The following is a 21479-nucleotide window of genomic DNA, read 5'->3' on the forward strand; positions in this document are numbered from 1 at the left end:
TTTAGTAACTCTACGGTGAGTTTCAAAAATATTGCTTGTTGTTTATAAGATTTTTTTAAATGTTATTTTTTCGTATTTACTTGCCGGTCTGCTATATGTGACGTGACGTCACATATAGCAACCGTTATGTGACGTGACGTCACATATAGCAACCGTTATACTTGGGCTGAGTTAAACCAGTCAACAGCACTCTGATTGGATGAAATATCACCCAACCTAAACGATTTCCTCTTCTCAAAGACGGTCATTTTCTTTCATCGCTTCGCCTACGCACGTCGTCTTTAGTGAATATAAGGTAAGTTTTGAGTTATACATCTTACCAGTAGATGGTGCTGTAGCGCTACTGTGGGGACTAGAGAGGCTCGCGCAGGCACAGCTTCAGAAGTACACGAGCTGTGGCCTGACCTCCTCTACGTCTGTCCACAGGTACGGTAAAAAGTTACTTTTGTAGCTCAATCTTGGTCCAAAATCGTTTTAATCCAATTCGAAGTGTTGAATGTATGATCTGAACGAATTGTGAAAGTGCAAGATAATTTGGTTTAATTAGAAGATGTATTTTACGTTGCGAACGTTGTTCAACGGTTAAACAAAAAAACGTTAGTTAAAAATGTCGTTGTAGAATGAATGTATTGCGAAGCAAACTGTCAATGATCCAAGCAGTGTTTTGTGCTAGAGTCCTTTGTAAAACATTTTCATGTCTAATTCGTTAAATAGTATCCAAATTCAAGTTTAGTTTCAGAGTGATGAAGTCCGTTGTCGCCAGTTGCTTTCTTTTCATGTTGCCGCGCTGCGCGTGTGTATGTATGTGCGCGTGCGTGCATGTGGGAGAGATGAGACGGAGCAAGGCGTTGAAGGGAGATGAACTGTTGGACATTTAGTGGAGTTTTTTATACACTACCGCAGTCACATGGAGTTGTAAAGTGAAGGAGTATGTGTGTGTGTGCGTGAGAGACATATTTTTGAGATGGCTATGTATTTATTTTGTCAACTGTCAATAATTGTATGTCTTCATGTATGTAAATATTGAATTGAGAAGTAAACGAGCTGTGGCCTGACTAACAACGTCTCCTCTACGTCTGTCCACAGCATGATCATAGGCAACACGCTAGTTGTGTGCTACTTGTAACCGCCCAGCTTCCCCTAGGGCTGGCGCCGGTAACAAAAGCAGTTAGTTTGTTAGCAGTTACCAGAAATGTTTGCCATTTTGTGTATTTTATGAGTAATATATTTTTATAAAGTAGTTCAAATTTTATAATTTTCTGCATCTGCGAGTGCAGACACAGTCTGCCCTCTCCGCAGGGTCAGAGCTTGATATTGCTAGTGGAAGAGAATATCTCTGCTTTTTGATGAACAATGCTTTTATACATTGGAGTAATTGTTGGAAAGCTTTAGTTTTGTGTTTCTAAATTGGGCCTGTCTTTCTTTTAGGTGGTGTACAGGACTGTGTGTTTGGACTGGGTGGAACCAACCCAAAACAAAGTAAGTGTTGTGACCTCCCTATACCCCTTACAAATGTTCCAGCGAAATAGAAAGTAAAACTAAAATAACTCGGACTCGCGTCTGCATTTACAGATGGCTTTGAAAATGAGAAAATGGCGGAAACGCAAAAGAGAACTTGATCAACTTCTCCAGTGTTCAGACGATGAACAGGACTTTGAAAATTTGAACGAGAGTGAGACAAGGAGTCAAAGTAGTTCTGTCAGTAGTTCTGTCAGTGACAGTATCCCTTGTACATCAGATACTTTTCATTTGGACACCGATGTGGAATCTTATTGTAATGACTCAGAAACGGAGCCAAGTGACTCTGAGGAAACTAGCAGTTTGGAGGATGACCTGAGACAGTGGGCTTTGGAGCACAAATTGACACACAGAGCACTTAATGGTTTATTGCCCATATTAAGGACACAAGGGCACTTATTGCCTGTCGATTGCCGGACACTGCTTGCTACACCGCAGTCTAATACAACGGAGCCTAAATGTGGCGGACAGTACACGTACTATGGCTTGGAAAAAGGGATCCGCTGTTGTTTAAGCCAGATGGAGAGTAATGATGTGCACCTTAGTGTAAACATTGATGGCATACCACTTTTCAAAAGTAGTGGTGTCCAATTCTGGCCAATACTGGTGAAGTGTGGCCATTTTGATCCATTTATTGCTGCGATGTTTAGTGGCCAAAAGAAGCCAAGTCCAATCGAGGACTATCTGAAAGACTTCCTGACAGAGTACAAACATCTCAAAGATGATGGTATTATTCATGAAGGCCAGACTTACTCGGTCAATATTGATGCTATGATCTGCGATGCGCCAGCAAGGGCATATCTAAAATGTATTAAGGGCCACACTTCCTATGAGAGTTGTGAAAGATGTGTAGTAAGGGGTTCTCGTGTTGAGGGAAGAATAGTTTTCAGTGGGCAGGAATGCACTTCTCGGACAAATGACAGTTTCTCCAGAGTGGAATACAAGAACCACCAAAATGATGCTAGCCCCTTGATAGCTGCAGGAATTCCTTGTGTTAGCTCATTTGTCCTGGACTACATGCATATGGTGTGCTTGGGAGTAGTGAGGCGCCTGTTGATTTACATGACACGAGGCCCGAAAATCTGCCGTCTATCTCCAAAGCAAAGAGATGCAATTTCTCAAAAACTAATAGCACTGAGAGGGAAGATGCCAAGTGAGTTTGCACGGCAGCCACGGTCTTTACATGAACTAGACAGGTGGAAAGCAACTGAATTACGGCAGTTTTTGCTATACACAGGACCTGTGGTGTTGAAAACTGTGTTGTCCCCAGAGAGATACACACATTTCTTGTCCTTGACAGTGGCCATGTCAATAATGCTGGAGTCAGATGATAGGATTCGCAATGCCTATCTCCATTATGCTCAGGAACTAATGAAACACTTTGTCATGTGCTGTGCTGACCTTTATGGCAAGACCTTTGCTGTGTACAACGTACATGGACTAATTCATCTCCACGAAGATGTAAGCCACTTCAACTGTTCCTTAAATGACCTGTCCTGTTTTCCCTTTGAAAACTACCTGCAACAAATTAAGAAACATGTGAGGAGTGGTCGAAGTCCCCTGGAACAAGTCACCAGGCGTTTGTCTGAAATTGAACATTCACAAAAGGGCAGAAGCAAAGTCAACCTTGAAGTGTTTGCTTCTGTTAAAGAAAGGGACTGTTGTTTTCTCTTAAGAGACGACAAATTTGCTTTCATTCGACAAAAAAATGCAGATGGTACCTTTGCTTGTGAAATCCTGCACCAGCGTCACACTTCCCCATTATTTCACAAACCATGTAGCTCTGGACTTCTGAATATAGTGTGCATAGGAAGTGGTCAAATCAGGATGAAAAACAAAGTGCTGTGCCAAAGTGATCTTTTCCGGAAGGTGGCCTGCCTCCCTCAAGAAACGGGTGGTTCTGTCCTTATACCCCTTCGCCATGGTGTGGACCCCAAATGTTAAAGGTGAAATTTTCTATAACTATAACCCCGCAGGGATCACGGCTAATCACCTGTTTCCCTTTGTTGTTGTTTGTCTTTTTCTGCATGTTCTTTCTTGCCACAATTAAACTCTCTCACCTCCTGCCACAAAATGCTTTTCCCAAAGTAACCCCTCATCCCTCCTCTGCACATGATGAAACTGTCTTGACCACACCTGTCACTTTATCCACTAACGTCACCCAGGCTGACTGTCTAATGATCTTGCTGCTATTGATGAAAATCATTGCATGTTGTGCCCTCTAACCTCACAATTGGTGATTTGTTAAATGGGCTGTGTGTCCTTTTCAATAACATTGCACTATAATTTGCTTTGTACAACTATGTCTGCCACAGTGGTTCTAAAAATGGGTTTACGGGATTCCTTCATTTGGTTCTATAGTGGTCGCTTATTCACCTTATTCCGGACGTTTGCGTGGGCGCCACCATGAAATGTGCTGGCCCCTTTTCTCCTATCAGTTAACATGGGACTGGAGAAGTCCAAATAAAATCAGTCACTACATGAAAACAAAGCCGTTTTTCGGCCACACAGAGAAACGGTGCAGTGTTGACTTGCTGGTGCAAATGAACATTGGACATTTTACATAAATCAATCGACTAAACATCAGATTTGAGCAGAGAATATTTTCCCTCGTTCTTCATTTAAATGAACGGGCTTCGTGCTCGACCGGAAGTGCCAAGACAACGCAAAAGTGGGCGGGGCGGAATAAGGTGAATAGGTCTGTATAGATGTAATATAATGAAACCAGTGGGACAGTGGGACATTCAGAGTCATGGGTCTTTCAAATTAAAAGTTTGGGAACCATTGTTGTAGTCAATGCATGAGCTAAATAAAAATGCTAACTGCAATTAACTTGTATGCTGTCTTTTCCAGATATGTATACAAGGGCTGTGTGGAAGGAGGGTGACAAAGAGGAGGAGGGTGTTGTTCCAGAAGACTGGATTGACAGGCACCAAAAAACTGTCAGATGGCCACATGACCTGAGTGCCACAAAAACAGAAAAAGCGATAAGGGACAGGATAAATCCCCAGGAGGACTGGATGACTTTCCCTCTAATTAAGATAAAAATGTCATCAGGCAAGTATTAGTGTGTGTGTAATAACATAAGCAAGTCAATATATATATTTTTTTAATTCTGAATTTTAGCTAAGCGGCGTGAATGCGCCATCTACAACTTTACAAGCCATGCGGAGGAGGAGGAGGAGGATGAGGATGAGGAGGATGTGCCGATTAGATCAAAGAAGAGGGACCGCACCAAAAAAGGACTTCCAGAGGGTTTTGTAAATGGTATGTTTCTCACACTCTAGAACAGTGTTTTTCAACCACTGTGCCGGGGCACACTAGTGTGCCGTGACATATTGTCTGGTGTGCCGTGGGAAATTATCCAATTTGACCTAGTGGGTCTAAAGAATATTTTTTGAAAACAAATTAATTATTATCTGCAAATAATGTGGCATTCTCAAGTCTCTGTGCTGTGTAATGATCAGCAGAGTGACCATGTAAAACTCTTCCATATCACTTCATTTCTTTGAGACAAGAGAATTAGTGATGCATAGATGTGACAGTGTCATTGTGGCTAGCCAGACAGTGTTCCTATTCAATTCACACTTTGATGAGAAATGTAGATAAGTATTTATATTTATCTGAGGTTCGAGAGCCGGACCACACCTCCTATACGCCTCTTCCGCCCGCCGGCCTATTTAAGCCCCCCGACTACTAACCTCGTCCTCTCGTTTGGAGTTTCCGGCCGTCCAGCTTCCGTCCCGTCTCTGTTCCGTTTCCGGCGTCGGCCTGCCCGGAGGAGTCGTTTCTGTCCTTCTCCACCCCGCCACGTCGCAATCTGTTCCTCCCAGGTCTCCCGCACGTTCTCCCCGCCGCACTCATCCATGCCAGCATGACGGCTCCCCTCCTTCTAGCGCAAGCTCCAGGGTTAGCTCCGGGGCTAGCCGCCAGCCTAGCCGCCGCTCTCCGCCGACTCGGAGCTCTCCTCGTACTCTCCTCGTACTACTGTCAAAAGCGTCATGCGCCTAGACCACGGTGGCGGGATTGCAGAGAGCGCTGCGGACCGTCTCGCGCTGTTTAGGTTGTTGTTTGGCTCCAGCCTCCTCGCGATCACCGCTCCCGAGCTTCCACTTCCGGGTTGACCTCTCTCCAGGTCGCAGCCACCGGGAGCCACGTCAACAGCGCCCCTGGCGCTGCAACAACAGGCCGCGTGTTGCCTGATATCTCTCCACCTATCTCTTTCACCACGGATTTGCCTATGGTTTCACAGCTTGTTTTCACTTTCGACCCTCGTGCCTCGTCACCTGGCACTGCGTCGGGCTCTATTCCTCTTGCATCTACCTCAGGCACTGGGTTGCCCTCTTCTTTCTATTCTCAAGGTTGGACTTGGGTTTGGGTTGCCGTTGCGTTCCAGGCTTTGCTTCCGACCGAGAAGCGGGATTGCATCGCGCTCCTGCAGCGCAATTTCCTCGTCGCCCCTCGTGTTCTAAGTGGCAGCTTTTGTCCCTTTTAGGTCACTTGAATTTCGCCATAAGGATTATTCCCCAGGGTCGCGCTTTCGGTTCGTATCTCCTGGTCCTTGCCGCGTCGTCTCCCTCACTCCACGGGACATGATATCCGTCCCGCCGACGTCCCGGTTGTATACCGCCGCTGCCCCTTCAGCCGGTTTTGGGGGTTTCTACCGGGGCAGATGGTTCGCAGCTCCATGGCCTAGCGAATCATGCCGTTCTTGCGTCGCTTAGTTTGGCACTCCATATCTAACCAGTTTATCCTTAGAGCCAAGCACGTTCCGCGTCACCACAACAGCATAGCCGACTCCCTCTCTCGTTTTGCAGTTCCGACCTTCAGGATGCTGGCCCCCTATGTAGAGCCTCTTCCGACTCCTGTGCCACCATTCTTAGCTACGATCCTCGTCTTGTGACCAGCCCTAGCCGACCTTCTGCGGATTTCGTGCTGCCCCCGCACATATCGCGCACGCTCGAGTCCATGTTCTTGCTGGCTTTCTTCGGCTTTCTTCGTTGCTCCGAGTTTGCCCCGCCTTCCCTAGTGCACAGCTCGGCTAGGCTTCCTCACGTGGGTGCCAGCCGAGGCGTGCCCGACCGCCTAATCAAGATCTTAGTCCGTTGGTCATCCACAGCATACGAGGTCTACACACGCCACAACCTTGGCGATCTACAGGAAGCTCATTCCACGCTTCTCTCTTAGACTTCTTTGGGGACGAGAGCCCGTGAGCTTCCCTATCTGAAGCCCCAAAACGACAACGCCAACGTTCTAAAATAAACATCTTTTCATACATCATACCTGAGGTTGTGGTTTTTATGAGCGAACCACTTTATATTGTGAATATAGGCTACAGAGTTAGATTTTTTTTACATTTTGTGCTGGTGGTGTGCCTCGTGATTTTTCAAAGAAAAAAAATGTGCTTTAGCTCAAAAAAGGTTGAAAAACACTGCTCTAGAAAAAAAATGCCTACCATTGTACTATCTAGCTCAATCAGAATAATTGAGAGATATGCATGGTACTCACACATGAATAGTGAGATGTTTCTTGCATTTATAGATGACTACATTTGTAACCTATTGACACATTGGGCCTCAAATTTTTGACTAATGTTTATTTTTAAAAATTACAGACTCGACAGATTCAGAAGAGGGCATCACAGGTGATTTTCACTATTGACATTATTAAGATTGTGCCTTTTTTGCTTGTAGATGGATGATTTGTTTTTTTATTTTTTTTTCTCTATTTGCTTTTGTGTAGGTGGAAAACCGCCCAGCTACCCTGAGGTACCGGAAAAGCTGGCCATTCAAGACTCCAACATTAATGACTCTGCTTGTGGGTGCTGATGACAACTAATGAAACATGGAAATGTCTGGTGTATACACAGTAGGATAGTTACAAGCTATTTTGTGTTGCAGCTTCTGAAAATGAAGCCATGACTGTTACAGTGCAGAGTATGGCCAGATCTCAGGATGGCGAAATGTCCACTCGTGAGTATTTGCACGCTCCTCTCACATCTACAATCCCATTCAACAAAGATGGTTGTGAGTTAAAGGGGGGGTATTAGGCAAAATCGACTTTTTCAAGCTTTACATCATGTTATTAAGTCATTCCCTCATTAAAAACATGCCTGAAGTGTTGCCTTGGCACATTCACGTGCTTTTGAGTAATCTGTAAAAACTCTGATGGCGGCCATTTTAGGGATAGGTTTGCCTGAGTCCTCCTAGGAACGCCCCCACCTCCTGGAGACGTCTCCGAGCTTTCGTCACCAGCCGAGTAACCAACCACTGCTCCTCAGCAGAACCCCCTCCCCGCAGTGTCTAGCCCTAAGATGTAAACAGAGTCATCATGGAGGATTAGCTTCATGTGTTGTGAACCGGAGCCACAGCAGCTCTGAGACTTTTACAAAGACACACATCAGTGTTTCTGTTACCGAAACACCCAGGATTAAAACCGGTGACAATAACGCTTATTTCAGTGGCTGGTTCTGCGATCCATAGGGCATGGCAGTTGTAAAGAGATAGCCTCCAAACAGCAGTTATTTTTCAGGCAAGAGCCCCTTCCAAGCGTCCGGTGTGGAAGGTTCGTCTCCAAATAATATCCTGTGTGGCCATTGTTCACAAAGTGATAAACAGTAGCTCCTTTCCAACAATAAAAATTAAAATGCACCGATCGTAGTTTAAATACTGTTCAGACAACGAGCGCAGTGTTGTGATGCCACAGACAGCGTGTGGAGGGGGCGTGTCGGAAAGGGTCAGGGAGCGTCTTAAAGAGACAGAGGCCTATTTCAAGCCATTTGCTACGGCCATTTTGAAAGAGCAATTTTATACAAGGCAGTTATTCTAATTTACTGCATTGACAGACCAACAGAAGGTTTCGTCATTATTGTAGTGAGATATAGACTGGTGCTATGTGGCTGAAAAAAGCATAATACCCCCCCTTTAAGCATTAGTTACCATCATAGTTGTTGTTTGTTTGATGTTTCAGACTCTAGGAATCGAGCCTCATGTCACCCGTTGAACCCTGGTGCCAAATCTCGGGACAAGGACAACGTTACTCCACTTGGGAATCGAGCCTCGTGTCACCCGTTGAAGCCTAGTGCCAAATCTCGGGACAAGGACAACGTTACTCCACTTGGGAATCGAGCCTCGTGTCACCCGTTGAAGCCTGGTGACAAATCTCGGGACAAGTACAACACTACTCCACGTGAGAATTAATTTCTAGTTCCTACTGCTCAAACTTAAAGGTCCTATATCATGCAAAATCGACTTTTTGGAGCTTTTAGCCATGTTGTTATGCTATTTCCTTATCAAAAACACCCCCAGAGTGGTTTGTGGCTTCATTCACGCAGCTCTCTCCTGGTGAACGACTGAGTGTTCAGTTGTGTCGTCACAGCGGAACGGATGTGCTCGACGTCTGTAATGTAATGTCTTAATTCTATGCTTACGGCCTGATTTTAATTTGTAAAACAGCGTTTTCATTATTTCTGTCGTAAGAGAGAAACAAAGAGAGAGAAAAAATAAAAAATAAAATAAAAAAATAATAAAAAGGATGTACCCGAGGTGCTTCAAGGTCAGCTGAGGCCAAAACAAACACCCCTGAGCAGTCATGTTTGCGCTGCAGCTGAAGATGGAGCCCATTTGGAGAGGGGAGAGGCTAAATGCTAACATCTTTGGTCTTTTTGCGTTGCTGTGCCCACACAGACGAGTTGATGCGTACCTGTCTGGTCTTTCTAAGCTCAGGTAAGAACATGTCTGTGTGGGAAACACAGTGGCCTATTCCTTTAAAGCAACTCGTGGCTTTCTGGCACATCACACTACTTTGGGTCAACCCCTCTCCTTGTGAATGTGCCAAAAAAATGAGGAGGCTGAAAAGAGAGCTAAGTGGTAGAAATGGGATTCAGTATTTGTAAGACATTTTTGTGTGTGTTTTTCAGGATCTCGACATGATGCGACAAGGGGTACCTCAAGGAATGGCTCTCGCTCAAGGTAAATTGACAGGATAAAGCACAGCATCAGTAGTGGCTGGCTTCTATCAGTTAGTCACCAGCACTTCTTGTTGGCCAGCCAGTAAGGTATGACATGTTGTTTATCCAGGTGATTTTTAAATTATTGTATTGGTACTTGGTTCAGCAGTGGATCCAGCATCGCGTTCAGAAATGGCAATGTGTCCAGTTACAGGTCCAGGTCAGGGCACAGTGGAGGCGCGAGGCACAATAGCAGATCCAGCTCACGGCACAGTGGAGGCTCAAGTCACAGGAGCAGATCCAGCTCCAGACCTCGGCACAGTGGAGGCTCAAGTCGCCGGAGCAGCTGCAGACCTCGGCACAGTGGAGGCTCAAGTCGCCGGAGCAGCTCCAGACCTCGGCACAGTGGAGGCTCAAGTCGCCGGAGCAGATCCAGCTCCAGACCTCGGCACAGTGGAGGCTCTAGGTTCACCAGCAGGTCCAGGTCCAGGTCACAGCACAGGGGAGGCTCTAGGTTCACCAGCAGGTCCAGCTCACAACACCAAAATGTTTTGAGCTCCAGGCCTGACGGGTCACGCCACAGCCCCCCCTATGACAGGCCAAGATGTGGTGAGTTGTCGAATTGCAAAGTACTTTGTCTTCCATTGTTTTTGTACTGATTTGTGGTTAATTTTTCTCGTCTCATGCTGCCCAAATCTGTTTAGTTTGTCCTCTGTTAATTTCTTAATCTAACTTTCTGCAGATGCAGTGACCAATGGAAAATGGGCATTTCCATTGCCTTGGGATGGTAAGTATTGATGTATTGGTAGTGCAAGACGACAGGTCACACTGAGTGCAAGAGTGTAACTTTCATCTTTTTTTATATTCCACCTGATGCTACAATTGTGCAAATGTATGTTGTATGAGCTAGTAGCCGTGCAGGAATATCCTGTGGGGGGAAAAAAAATCTATACCATCAAATTCCAGAACTTTATCTACTTATCTTTTTTTTTTCTACCATTAATGGTAAGGAGGGGGTTTCTATCTTTTTTTAATACTATCTACAGTGCTGATTACTATAATTGCAAACTAGCCTTGCCATTTAGTTAATCATGGACATCAACTTTATTTCAGTGTATCAGAAAAAGGTGTTGACCATGCTGGTGGACCTTAAGAGCCAATTCAAGCAATCGCAACATCAGTCTTCAGCCATCCACATTAAGAGGATGGAGACTATGGAGGATTTCGAGAGGCAGGAGCAAGGCCTCTGTGACAAGAAAGCGTTTGATGCCCTGGTAAGTTTTGCAAGTCTAAAATTATATGGATAGTGTAGCATGACAAAATACAGTGCTTTCACAAACTGTTACACTACTCTGGCATCAATTTTATCTTGGACTTATTTCAACAGGTGCTCCGCCTTTCTAGAATTGGGGGAAAGGACACAAAGGACTGTGTCCACAAAGTCCTCGACAGGTATGTTTTCTACATAGACTATGAAGTTTGTGTGCTTGATGGGGTGCTCTGTGTGAACAGTTGGTGTGGCCTGCTTGCATTCATTTTTCCCCCTAGCTTTATCCTTCTGTAGCTCATGGCACACATTTTATCTATTTTCTTTTTCTATGAAAATGTTAATGTTTGATATATAATTGGAGGCATATAGAAGAAAGCATTCCATTTTTTGTCAGACATTTTTTGCATTATAGCATAATTGTCTGATCCTTCTCAACTTGTTGGCGTTTTTTTTTTTGTATAATTTTCTATTTTGACAAGTTCATCCAACATTTTAGTAGTGAAGACCAGCTCTTCTGCAACCTTGACTACACTTTCGATTTTAGTATAGGCTTGATGACCTGTTTGTTTCTAAATATATCATTGACATTGATTTACAATATCATTTTTATTTAGGCTCTTCACCAATGGCTTGATGGCCAACTTTAATATGAAGGGAAAAGGGAAAAAGGAAAAGAAGCCTTTGGAGAAGACCCTTCTTTATAAAGCGATACAAGGTATGCACATATGTTGAAAAGGGAAAGAAAGTGGTCCCCTTCCAATTTGGAAGTAATTAACTTAAAGGAATAGGCCACCGTTTTTACATACTGAGATATGTTCTTACCTAACCTTAGTCGAGTTAATATATCCCCGTCTGGTCTTTGTCCGTGCGCTCACACATACGCAGCCTCTCCCACATGTCACATAGCTCCAAAAAAGCTCACGATAGAAGCTACCAAGCTCTTCCACGTGTTCCCTATTTAAATAAAGTTACGTGATATGTTTTCAAGTGAAGTATATTTACACAGAAATGTAGCATGTCGATTTTATAAGCAGATAAAAAGGGGGACTATATTGTGAGGCGTAATGATACAGGAGCACAGCGTCCCCCTTTTTATCTGCTTATAAAATCGACATGCTACATTTCTGTGTAAATATACTTCGCTTGAAAACACTTCACGTAACTTTATTTAAATAGGGAACACGTGGAAGAGCTTGGTAGCTTCTATCGTGAGCTTTTTTGGAGCTATGTGACATGTGGGAGAGGCTGCGTATGTGTGAGCGCACGGACAAAGACCAGACGGGGATATATTAACTCGACTAAGGTTAGGTAAGAACATATCTCAGTATGTAAAAACGGTGGCCTATTCCTTTCAATTGGACAAAACATTTAATCTCCTGTTGTAGAAAATGCAATACCAACTGTTAAACATAGCTGTCTGTAACATTGCTAATCGACTATGGTAGTGGATGTATAAGCAACCTATTTTGGGGTTCAAACATGGGGATTCTGTATGACAGCACATTGCCTTCATATCTCGTTCTGTTCTACTTGTGCAGATGGAGTAATGCAATTTGATGAAACTGCAAAAGAGGCCTCCATAAGGCTGTATGCCGCAGAGCATTTGAAACATGCGCCACAAAGACGGGGAGGTGGGAATCGGGACACAGTTTAATAAAAATAATGCACTTTATTAAGCCATGTTGGACCTGTTGGACCTGTTGGACCTGTTGGACCTGTACCTGTACCTGTACCCCTGTCTTCAATAAAAAGAGAAAAAGAATTGAATTGGGCTTTATTTGTGATTAGTAAAGCACATGGCTCCTACTGGTCATGGAATTAATTGTCTGTTCCAGACATTGGAAGTATTTTGTATTTTGTACGGTCTATAAAAGTGATATAAAATTAGTAAATATTATACGTAGAAATGACGTCGACAACGACCTAATTTCGACTAGTATTGGCCCTCATTCGGAGGTCCTGGGAACGTTAACGTTGCACGTCCAAAAGACGTCAGAAAAAAGACGTCATCTGGAGTAACAGTCTGCACCTTCAGGGGACCGAAATTGGACGTCCAAAAATGACCGAAAAAAGACGTTGTTTCAACGTGTCTTTGCGCAGTGGGTAGGCCACATCCTCCGGAAACTCCTGCCTGATGCGGGTGACGGCACAGGACGGGATCACCACTCTAATGTGCTGCCCGAGGTAGCCCCAGCACCACCTGACCACATTTCGGTACGCAAGGTGCCGGTAATTGCTGAAAGAAGTGATGTATGTGTTGTCAACGACATCATTTTAAATCAATAGGCTATCCTGCAAAAACTAACCTGTGCACCAACGTCTCTGGCATCTCACCAAAGAGCTGCACATATGTCCCATAGACTGCCTGCAGTACATATGGGTTGAGGGCAACTGCCTCGAAACCCGGGTGCTCAGTAATGCAGGTGTTGACACCCACCTGCTGACATCTGTGCATCACCTACCACAAATGGGACAATTAATGCTAGCGAAAGTTGCGGAGGAAAAAGTCGTAATGTTTTGTGCATATTACTACAGAACTAAACATTGTATTATTATGTCTTGTGCTTTTATTTTATTCAAGTATACCTTTGGTGTCTCCCTGCAGCACACATTCTCCACTGGGGACAAGGACGTGCAGTGGCCGCATAAACACCTGTTGATTCAGTGATAGCTTATTATGTCTGTATGATACCTCAATATCCATGTATGAACATATCTACAATTTAATATAAATATGAACCTGAAATCAGATAAACTGAGCGCTAATGCTAACACCAATTTACCATTCGCTAACGGGACCCATCCTTGGCGGCACTGACGCCTCGGCGGGCTCGTCAGTACCGGCCGCACCGGTGGCCTCGGGCAACGAGCGAGCCATCGGCTCAAACATGTACGGCTCAGGGCCGCCGGCCTCCTCCACATCAACATCCTCCACCTCCACCTCCGGTGATGAAGGGGGAGAAAAATCCTCCACCTCAAAAGACCTCTCGGTCGCGAAGCTGCTGTCACTGTCACTCTCCATCATTAGCTAGCGGTCAGTCACGGCGCCAATGTGTCAATCACAGCCCAGACCACGCCCAACTCTATGCCCCCCTGCTTGCCCCCTGGTCTGCTGAGCAACGCCCTTTTTAGATGGAATTTTCAAATTTTCTTGTGGGCGGAGTAAGGCTGGGCACTGGTGTTTAGTTGTTCTTTAAGAATTGGGTATCGCTTCTTTTTCTTTCTTTTTTTTTTGGGGGGGGGGGGGGGGGGGGGGGGCATCGCACAGGTGTTATATTAACAGTGACGTCATATCCGGACACTTCATTGCTGCGTGATTAATCATCATGGATAGAACCTCTCGACGCTCCTCCAACTTTTGGCAAGTAAATCTTGTAATCCCTTTATTGGTGTAGTGTTTGACATATAGTATGGCAGCATTTAATGTAGTATTTATGTGAATATCATTATTATAAATGAGAATGATAACATTTAATGTAGTATATGTGAACATCATTATTAACCAATCGTATTCCATACATTTAAATCTGACATAGGGTGTAAAATTGTCCTTAACATTACAGGCATGGCTTTTATTTCATATTCACAGCATATAATGGCTGAAAGTCACGCATGTTTCACGTGCTGAATGTGTGTGAAGGAGCTTAATTAGCTACGCCAATTAACGCACGCAAAATTCTTGCATATTAGCGAAGTCGCAGGTTCCGGTGTACACGTATGGTTAATGTTTTGTTATTTGTTGAATTCATTTTACTACAGGATTATTATTTAAAAAAAAGAAATTCTGTGCAGGATGGCCAAATTTCAGTCCAAGGCAGCGTAGAAGAGCCAGTGTGGAGTGAGTAGTCACTGTTTTTTTTCTTTCTTTTTTATTGTGACTAGTATTAACACCTCTGAAAGTCAATTTTTATGCAGCTTTAATTTCAGTAAATGTATGAGGCCTTCTTTACTACATTATAAGCAAGCTAGTGTTGTAGTATTGAAGCTTATAAGCATACACATTTTGTATTTACACATTAAATTAATTTAGTGCAATGCCAATATTTTTAAAGTAGGAATGAACAAAAAGCAGTCACTGTCAAAGACAAATTTGATGGTATATCTTCATTTACAAAAGAACAGAAACATGGACATAGAATTGAAACGTATGTGAAACTAATTGCAAACAAACTTAAAGCGCCAAAGAAAAACTCACATAAAAGCATAAAAACAAGGTTACTGATCATGTGTGTAAAGCACTGCGTGTGGACACACGTGTCTGTTTTCTGCCACAGTTTTCACTTCGCTTCTCAGGTCATCAAACATCTCCCAGACTCTTGGGGACCTTCTGCAGTAGCAGACGTAGTGACCCATGGCATTCTTTGACTCTCCACCTCTGAATGCTATTACAGCCCTTAGTGTGAAGGTCTTATCCTGGAGCACCATGCTGGATGGAAATTCAGACAAGGAAGACTCTCTCTTAAGTTGGTGAGTTTGTGAAGTACTCATAAGGTCAGTATCAACCCACAACATTTCTCCCAGACTGCAGCTGTGTGTGACCATCCCTTCACATAGGGCAGATGACTCCTCTTCAGTCCCGTCAGAGTGACCCTGTAGTGGCAAATGGACCGGCCTGAGACAGGGAGATATGGGCAGGTGAAGTCCTTGCTGCACTGCAATCTCAAGTTGAGCCATACCGGAAGTCTTCAGCACATCGAAGGATGGAAAGACAATTGGTACTTCCCTTGAGGTTTGCAGACTGAGCAGGCAGTGCTGGGAGGAGCATTTCTTATGAAAGTACACGCTTGTGATATTCCTCATTGTTTTCTGTACTACAGTGGAAATGTGACTCTGAGCATCAATCTGAAGTGCACCTGACATCAACTTGACATCTGGAAATAATGTGGTCAGCAACTCCGCTCTCTGGATATATGCATTCCTGCCAATACCATCTGTTGCAATGGATTTGACCAGCTTGAATAACTGGTTTGAGGTTTCGGTGTTGACAGCAAACTGGAAGGACATGCTGTCACAGTATGCACAGCTCAGACTTTGCAAAAATGCATCCACTGCACAAGTATTTAACACAGATACTGTTTTTTCCCCCAGCTTGACTGGTTGATGATGGTTACCATTTTTCAGCAGCCCAATTTTAACCATCTTCTTCATGGATTGGCTGGCATTCCTCCATTCAGGACATGGGGCCAAATAAGAGTGGCTCTTGCGTTTTTTTGGTGGAACTCCTTGGCCCCTCCAATTTTCCAGAGCCTCATCAGCAAGGATGCCAGCAGTTGAGTCAGAGTCTGCAGAAGGTAAACGTTCATTAGGTGGGAAGATCTGACAAAAAGTGTACTTATCATAACTTAAAAATAATATTGCTCAAGAAAAATGTAGATACCTAAAAAATAGTCTAATGTAACAGTGTCTTCTAGATGCTCTTGAGTTTTGTTTAAGGTTATCTACGTTCTTCTATTATTGAAATGATAGCGTAGTTTTATATTGAATTTTCCAGACACTCAAAACCTATACACACTTTCATGTGTGCATGTGTGTGCATGTGTGTGCGTGTGTGCGTGCGTGTGTGTAACCAAGTGTTTTTACTACCAACCTTCTGACTTTCTTTTCCTGCCAGTGCCTTCGAGATTTGCAGCTGCCGACCCTGTGTTGGTGCTTTCCTCCTCATCAGTCTTTTTTGCAGCGCAAATCCTCATTTTACCTTCAATGAAGGTAAGGTGACGAGCAACGAAGCGGTCGACTCGTAAGGGCAACTTTTCATGCTTGAAAAGCCCATGTTTTATATTCTTGAACTCCAACTCAACTGAGGCAGAACTGGCTGTGATGCTAGAACCAGGGAAGTATGGAGTTAGTACTGCACTCCAGAGAGGTAAAGTACTTGCTAGTCGTTTTATGTGGGGAATAATCTCAGGGAGGAAGTGAATGTTATCACGATCACCTTTGCTTGTTGCGAAGGATTGGCTCTTTTCATAGATATCTTCTACCCACTGCTTCAGGTCGGTGTCAAGATCACTTGGATGCTCAAGATCAGGATGAGGACTACGTTCTTCTTGTGGTATCTCAACGGTCTCTTCTGATATTTGGGTCTTTAAGTACGTTTTGAAGCCCTCTGAGGTGACCGGAAGTCCTTTGTCATGGCCCTCTCCTTCACTGAGTGCCACCACCATGATGGCACCAAAGATTTTGATTTTATTACCTTTGCAAGAGATCTTACAAAGAAATCTTTGACACGGTGAGCCTTCTTTCTGAGGCACTCCCACCGGCAGATTAATTTGATGCAGTGTGCCACATCCACTCTGATGGGTTGCCAATCATGACACTGAAACATTCATTGAGGTATGTTTTCAAATCTGGATGTGGTGTGAAGGACCTCACTAATGCACCTAGAATGGCCAGGGAAAAATCACATACCACCTCTTTTGGCACAGGTGCTCCAGCACGAATCCATTCTGTCAGCCAGTGTGAGATGGCATTCACATCATGGCGCTCTGACAACATTTGCACTACAGGGACGCTGCAATTCATCTCGTCTCTCAATACTCCCTGATAGAGAAAAATATTACAGGATGTACTATTTGGACGTGCGAGTTTTCTCACTACAGATCCAGTTGCATCAACACAGATTGTTGAGTGAGACCTCTGCGACAAGGTTTTGCAAATGTGTATTTGTGTTTGGCTCCAGTAATGGCAAAAAAAACTTATCAAGACCAATGTCTTTAATGCTGCCACAGTGTGGAGAACTGTGTTTTAAGAGTTGTAGTGACAATATAGGATCTGTATGCGGCAACTCCTGTGAATTCCTCTCTTGTTCTGCTTTTCGTAGGGTCGCCAATTTGGGCAAATGGCTGGACTCAGGATCTCCAAGATCCATCAGCTTTGTTGCTTGCTGTGCCCTCCACACGTGAGGTTCAGACTTTTCTTCACAGAGCGCTCTAGCAACATCCATGCACGCTTCTCCAGACAGAGGGCGCTTTGCACACCCTGTGTGGAGCGAGGGAAGGCTGTTTTTAAGGACACACTGGAAGACCATCGGGCTTTGAACTGGTGGCTCTCTCAGACATTGGGCCTGGAGCTGACCTCCACATTCCTTGCAGTAGCCTTGAATGTCTATGTATTTGCTTTTCGACATGGGATAAACCTTTGCCCTTTTAAAGACTAAGGTACAGGTGTGTTTGACCTCTTTCCATAACATTTCATTTATGACATGAGTCCAAGTGCCTGGTTTTAATATGTAATATTTTCTGTTGGCATAGTTGACACTCTCCGGCATGAACTGTACCCATTTCTCAAATGGCACCGACAGCTGACAAGTCTGCTCTGACTGAAGTATGCCATCACTGTCACTGTGCTGATCGGCTGGTGGCTCATCACTATTGTCAGATGCACTGGTGTCATTCAGACCCAAAATGGTCCAGATGTTGTGCCTGTTTTGTTTTACTAAGGTATACAGTCCCTTGGCAGATATTCTTTCATCAAGTTGATGGCTGAGTTTTGTCCAGATTTGTTCAGCAGGTTTAGCTATTTCACCATTTCTGATTATAGCCTCTTTTGATGTTGAGAGGATGGCAATAACAGTGTGGGTGTCCACTCCTGGATTTTTTGGCATCTATTAAAAAAAAAAAGAAGTTTAATCACCTTATGTAAACTGGAGTAATGGTTGTTTTTTATGCCATTTTGTTTAAAGGCTAATCTTCATATGTTTCAAACAAAATATAGCTGAACTCTTCCAAAATCTGGTATGTCATAAATTGTAATATTGCTTTGGTGTGACCTGCTCTAAAGATTGTAGGTTCTTTAAATCTTGTCTTAAGTCTTTACTTCAGTTTATTTCTGTGGATGTTGTCATTACTATAATTGAAGCAATGTACAGTTATGCAAAATTCATATATTGGATTTTTGGACTTTCTTTGAAATTAATTCTGTACAATATTTCACATTGAATGCCTAGCGAAAAAAGCTAGCAAAATTGTGTATACATAAAATTGAATTACTTACATTGATGATCCTCAGACTATGCAAAGGTCCACAAGGGTACAAATAAAGTGAAAAATACTGAAATAATTAAGTACTTGAAGTGAAAATGCAGCTGCTTAATTAGCTCTTTGAGGGAAAATGTTTACATTTTAGCGGGTAAAATTCATGGTTGGCGCCACCCAGTGGTATATAAAATGTAAAGCATGCTGTGTTGTAGTGTGTAGTAGTGTTCATTAAATAATGACAAATGCTTTGACTATTAGTCCTTTATTAACACAGCTCACATGCAAATCTCGTATTCGTCAGTATAAAACAATGGCGATACAAATTACAGCTTAGATTATTTTTGGAGATGGTTATTAATTTATGTAACTTTCAACGTAAACACAAGATAGGCTGGGCAGTGCCTGCTGAAGACGGCACAAGCCAACGTAAACAAAGCAGAAAAGACACCATTCTGAGTCGATTCTGTGCATTTTCGAAAGAGTGTGATGACGTCATCATCAACAAATGCAATTATTAATATCTTACAAACGATAACGGCACAAACGTAGTTTTTTACAGCACAAACCAGCACAAACGTAGCACAAACGAATGACACCATTTTCGTCCGTTTTGGACAATTTTTTAGCAAAATGAGGGGCTGGGTGACCTCAGATTGACCATTAAAAGAATCCTTAATATCTCAAAAACGATAACAGCACAAACGAAACATTTTACAGCACAAAACAGCACAAACGATTGACATATTTTTAATAAAAATTGGAGTATGATGGGGGGCCAACTTCACGCTAATACGCTCGCAGGGCGGTTATATTTTTCAAAAAGCTCCAGTCCCAGTGGGGCTTCACAGAGGCCAGCATCATGTACTTGATGAATATTTTTGCCCTGGTGGCTTTGGTTACACAGTTCTCCTGTACCTTCTTTGTCCCACCAGACCGGAAAATGGCCTCTTCATAAGAATGCATATAGGCGGCTGCCAGGACACACAAAAAGTAGTTAATGAATCATCATGCAAACAATCAGTTCGAAGCCTGCCTTCAGACGTCAAACAAAAGCTGAATAATGTGTTCTCTTACTAATAGGCTTGGAGAAATGAAAGGTGTCTGTTGTTCCTCTTGTCCTGGGAGAGAAAAGGACCATCAGGGCAGGGTGGAGGGGGGGCGCTGATCTCCAGGCATCTTCTTCTCCTCTCTTTGATGAGGAAACATTAGTTAGTGAGAAGAAACAGCGATAGAATAAATATGTCCACAGCTCAAACCACTCAGGCAAGTCGATTATGGAAGAAATTCTACATCCAAACATTTACTCACAACATCCGCCTGCATGGCCTGACAAACGGCATCTATGTTGTCTTGTATGTCTTTTATGTTATGCTCGTCCTCCTCATCCGACCCCGCTGGCTGAGTATGTTTCCTCTTTTCTGTATGTTTCTAAGGAAAAATGAAAAAGCCAAAATTTATGATTGTCTTGCATATGGTAAGGGCTGGGGGGCAGGAAAGTATTGTGGTGTACTGTTTAACTCACTTTTCCTGGGACTGGCGATTGTGGCTCCTCCTGGCCTGCTGTTGCTGCTCGCACAGTATGTTTCCTCTTTTCTGTATGTTTCTAAGGAAAAATGAAAAAGCCAAAATTTATGATTGTCTTGCATATGGTAGGGGCTGGGGGGCAGGAAAGTATTGTGGTCTAATGTTTAACTCACTTTTCCTGGGACTGGCGATTCCTCCTCCTTCTCTCCTGCTTCCAGCTCTGGCCCCACGTCTGAGTCTTTGTCGTCTTCCGGTAGGTGCTGTGGGAAATAAGTAGTTATAGTGGTGGCTGGGGGCCAGGTAAGTGTTGTGGTCTAATGTTTCACTCACTTTTCCTGGGACTGGCTCCTCCTCCTCCTCAACTCCCGGCTCCTGCTCCTCCGTCTCCTCCTCCTCCTCGCTCTCCTCTGGCCCTGATGTGATGACCACCACGCTGTCTGTGTCGTTGTCCTCCTCCTCACTTTTGTCAGACTAATAAAAAAAATAAAAAACAGTTCAAATAAATGACTTTACATGTTGTTTACATTGGATACAAGTGAATAATGTTAAATGTTAGTGAAAGTAAATGTAAAGAAATTGAACTCACCGATGACGGCGACGACGCCTGGCTCCCGCTGGACATGGAGGATGCTTCCTCCCCTGCCGCTGCCTGTAGTGAGACAACATATGTGCATATGCAGAATTTGACACAATTGTCGCAACACGAAATTGTCCTACATAGGCATATGTTACCTTAAGAGCTGCAACCTCTTTTTTGAGGTCAGCCACCTCCCTCCTGAGGCGCCTGACCAAACTCGAACACGCCATGTTGTGGCAGGGGTTCAGGACCGGATCCTCCAGGTCCAGGGTCGACACCATGGGGGGTGTGGGGTTTGAGGCCCTCAGTTCCCCCAGCCTCCTCAAAGCCTCTTTTGTTTTTGCCTTTTTCAGGACCTTTTCTTTCTGTCTAATGGTGAGCTCTTGATGTTTCATCTTCACGTGCCTCTGCACATCCTTTATTTTTACTACGCACCCTCTCACGGGGCAAATAGAGTTCTCCAATTTGATGGAGAATGTTGAGAGCTGGTTCAAAATGGTGGCCTCTTCAATGAGGGCCACGCAGTGCTTCAGCTTTAAGTGCCTTGACACAAACATTAGGTTTTTTTACATATGGGACATAGTCCCATGGCTTTGGGCTTGGTCATCTATGGAGAGAAATGAAATGCTTTGGTCACCTAAAACTAACTACACAGTCAATATAACAATT

General features: G+C 43.8%; 1 protein-coding gene across 1 annotated transcript; it reads left to right on the top strand.

Moving 5' to 3' along the window:
- Positions 1–9870: 9870 nt before the first annotated feature.
- On the top strand, positions 9871–12484 carry LOC306981272 (uncharacterized protein; the record flags this gene model as incomplete). The annotated part of the gene is made up of 6 exons (XM_079580833.1): positions 9871–10075; positions 10209–10253; positions 10580–10740; positions 10854–10918; positions 11351–11451; positions 12414–12484. The coding sequence occupies exons 3-6, from the start codon at positions 10603–10605 to the stop codon at positions 12482–12484; spliced, it is 375 nt and encodes a 124-aa protein (XP_079436959.1). The 5' UTR covers positions 9871–10075; positions 10209–10253; positions 10580–10602.
- Between the last annotated feature and the right edge of the window lie 8995 nt (positions 12485–21479).

Source organism: Gobius niger (genome assembly GCF_951799975.1).
Source record: "Gobius niger genome assembly, chromosome: 22".
Classification (NCBI taxonomy): Eukaryota; Metazoa; Chordata; class Actinopteri; order Gobiiformes; family Gobiidae; genus Gobius; species Gobius niger.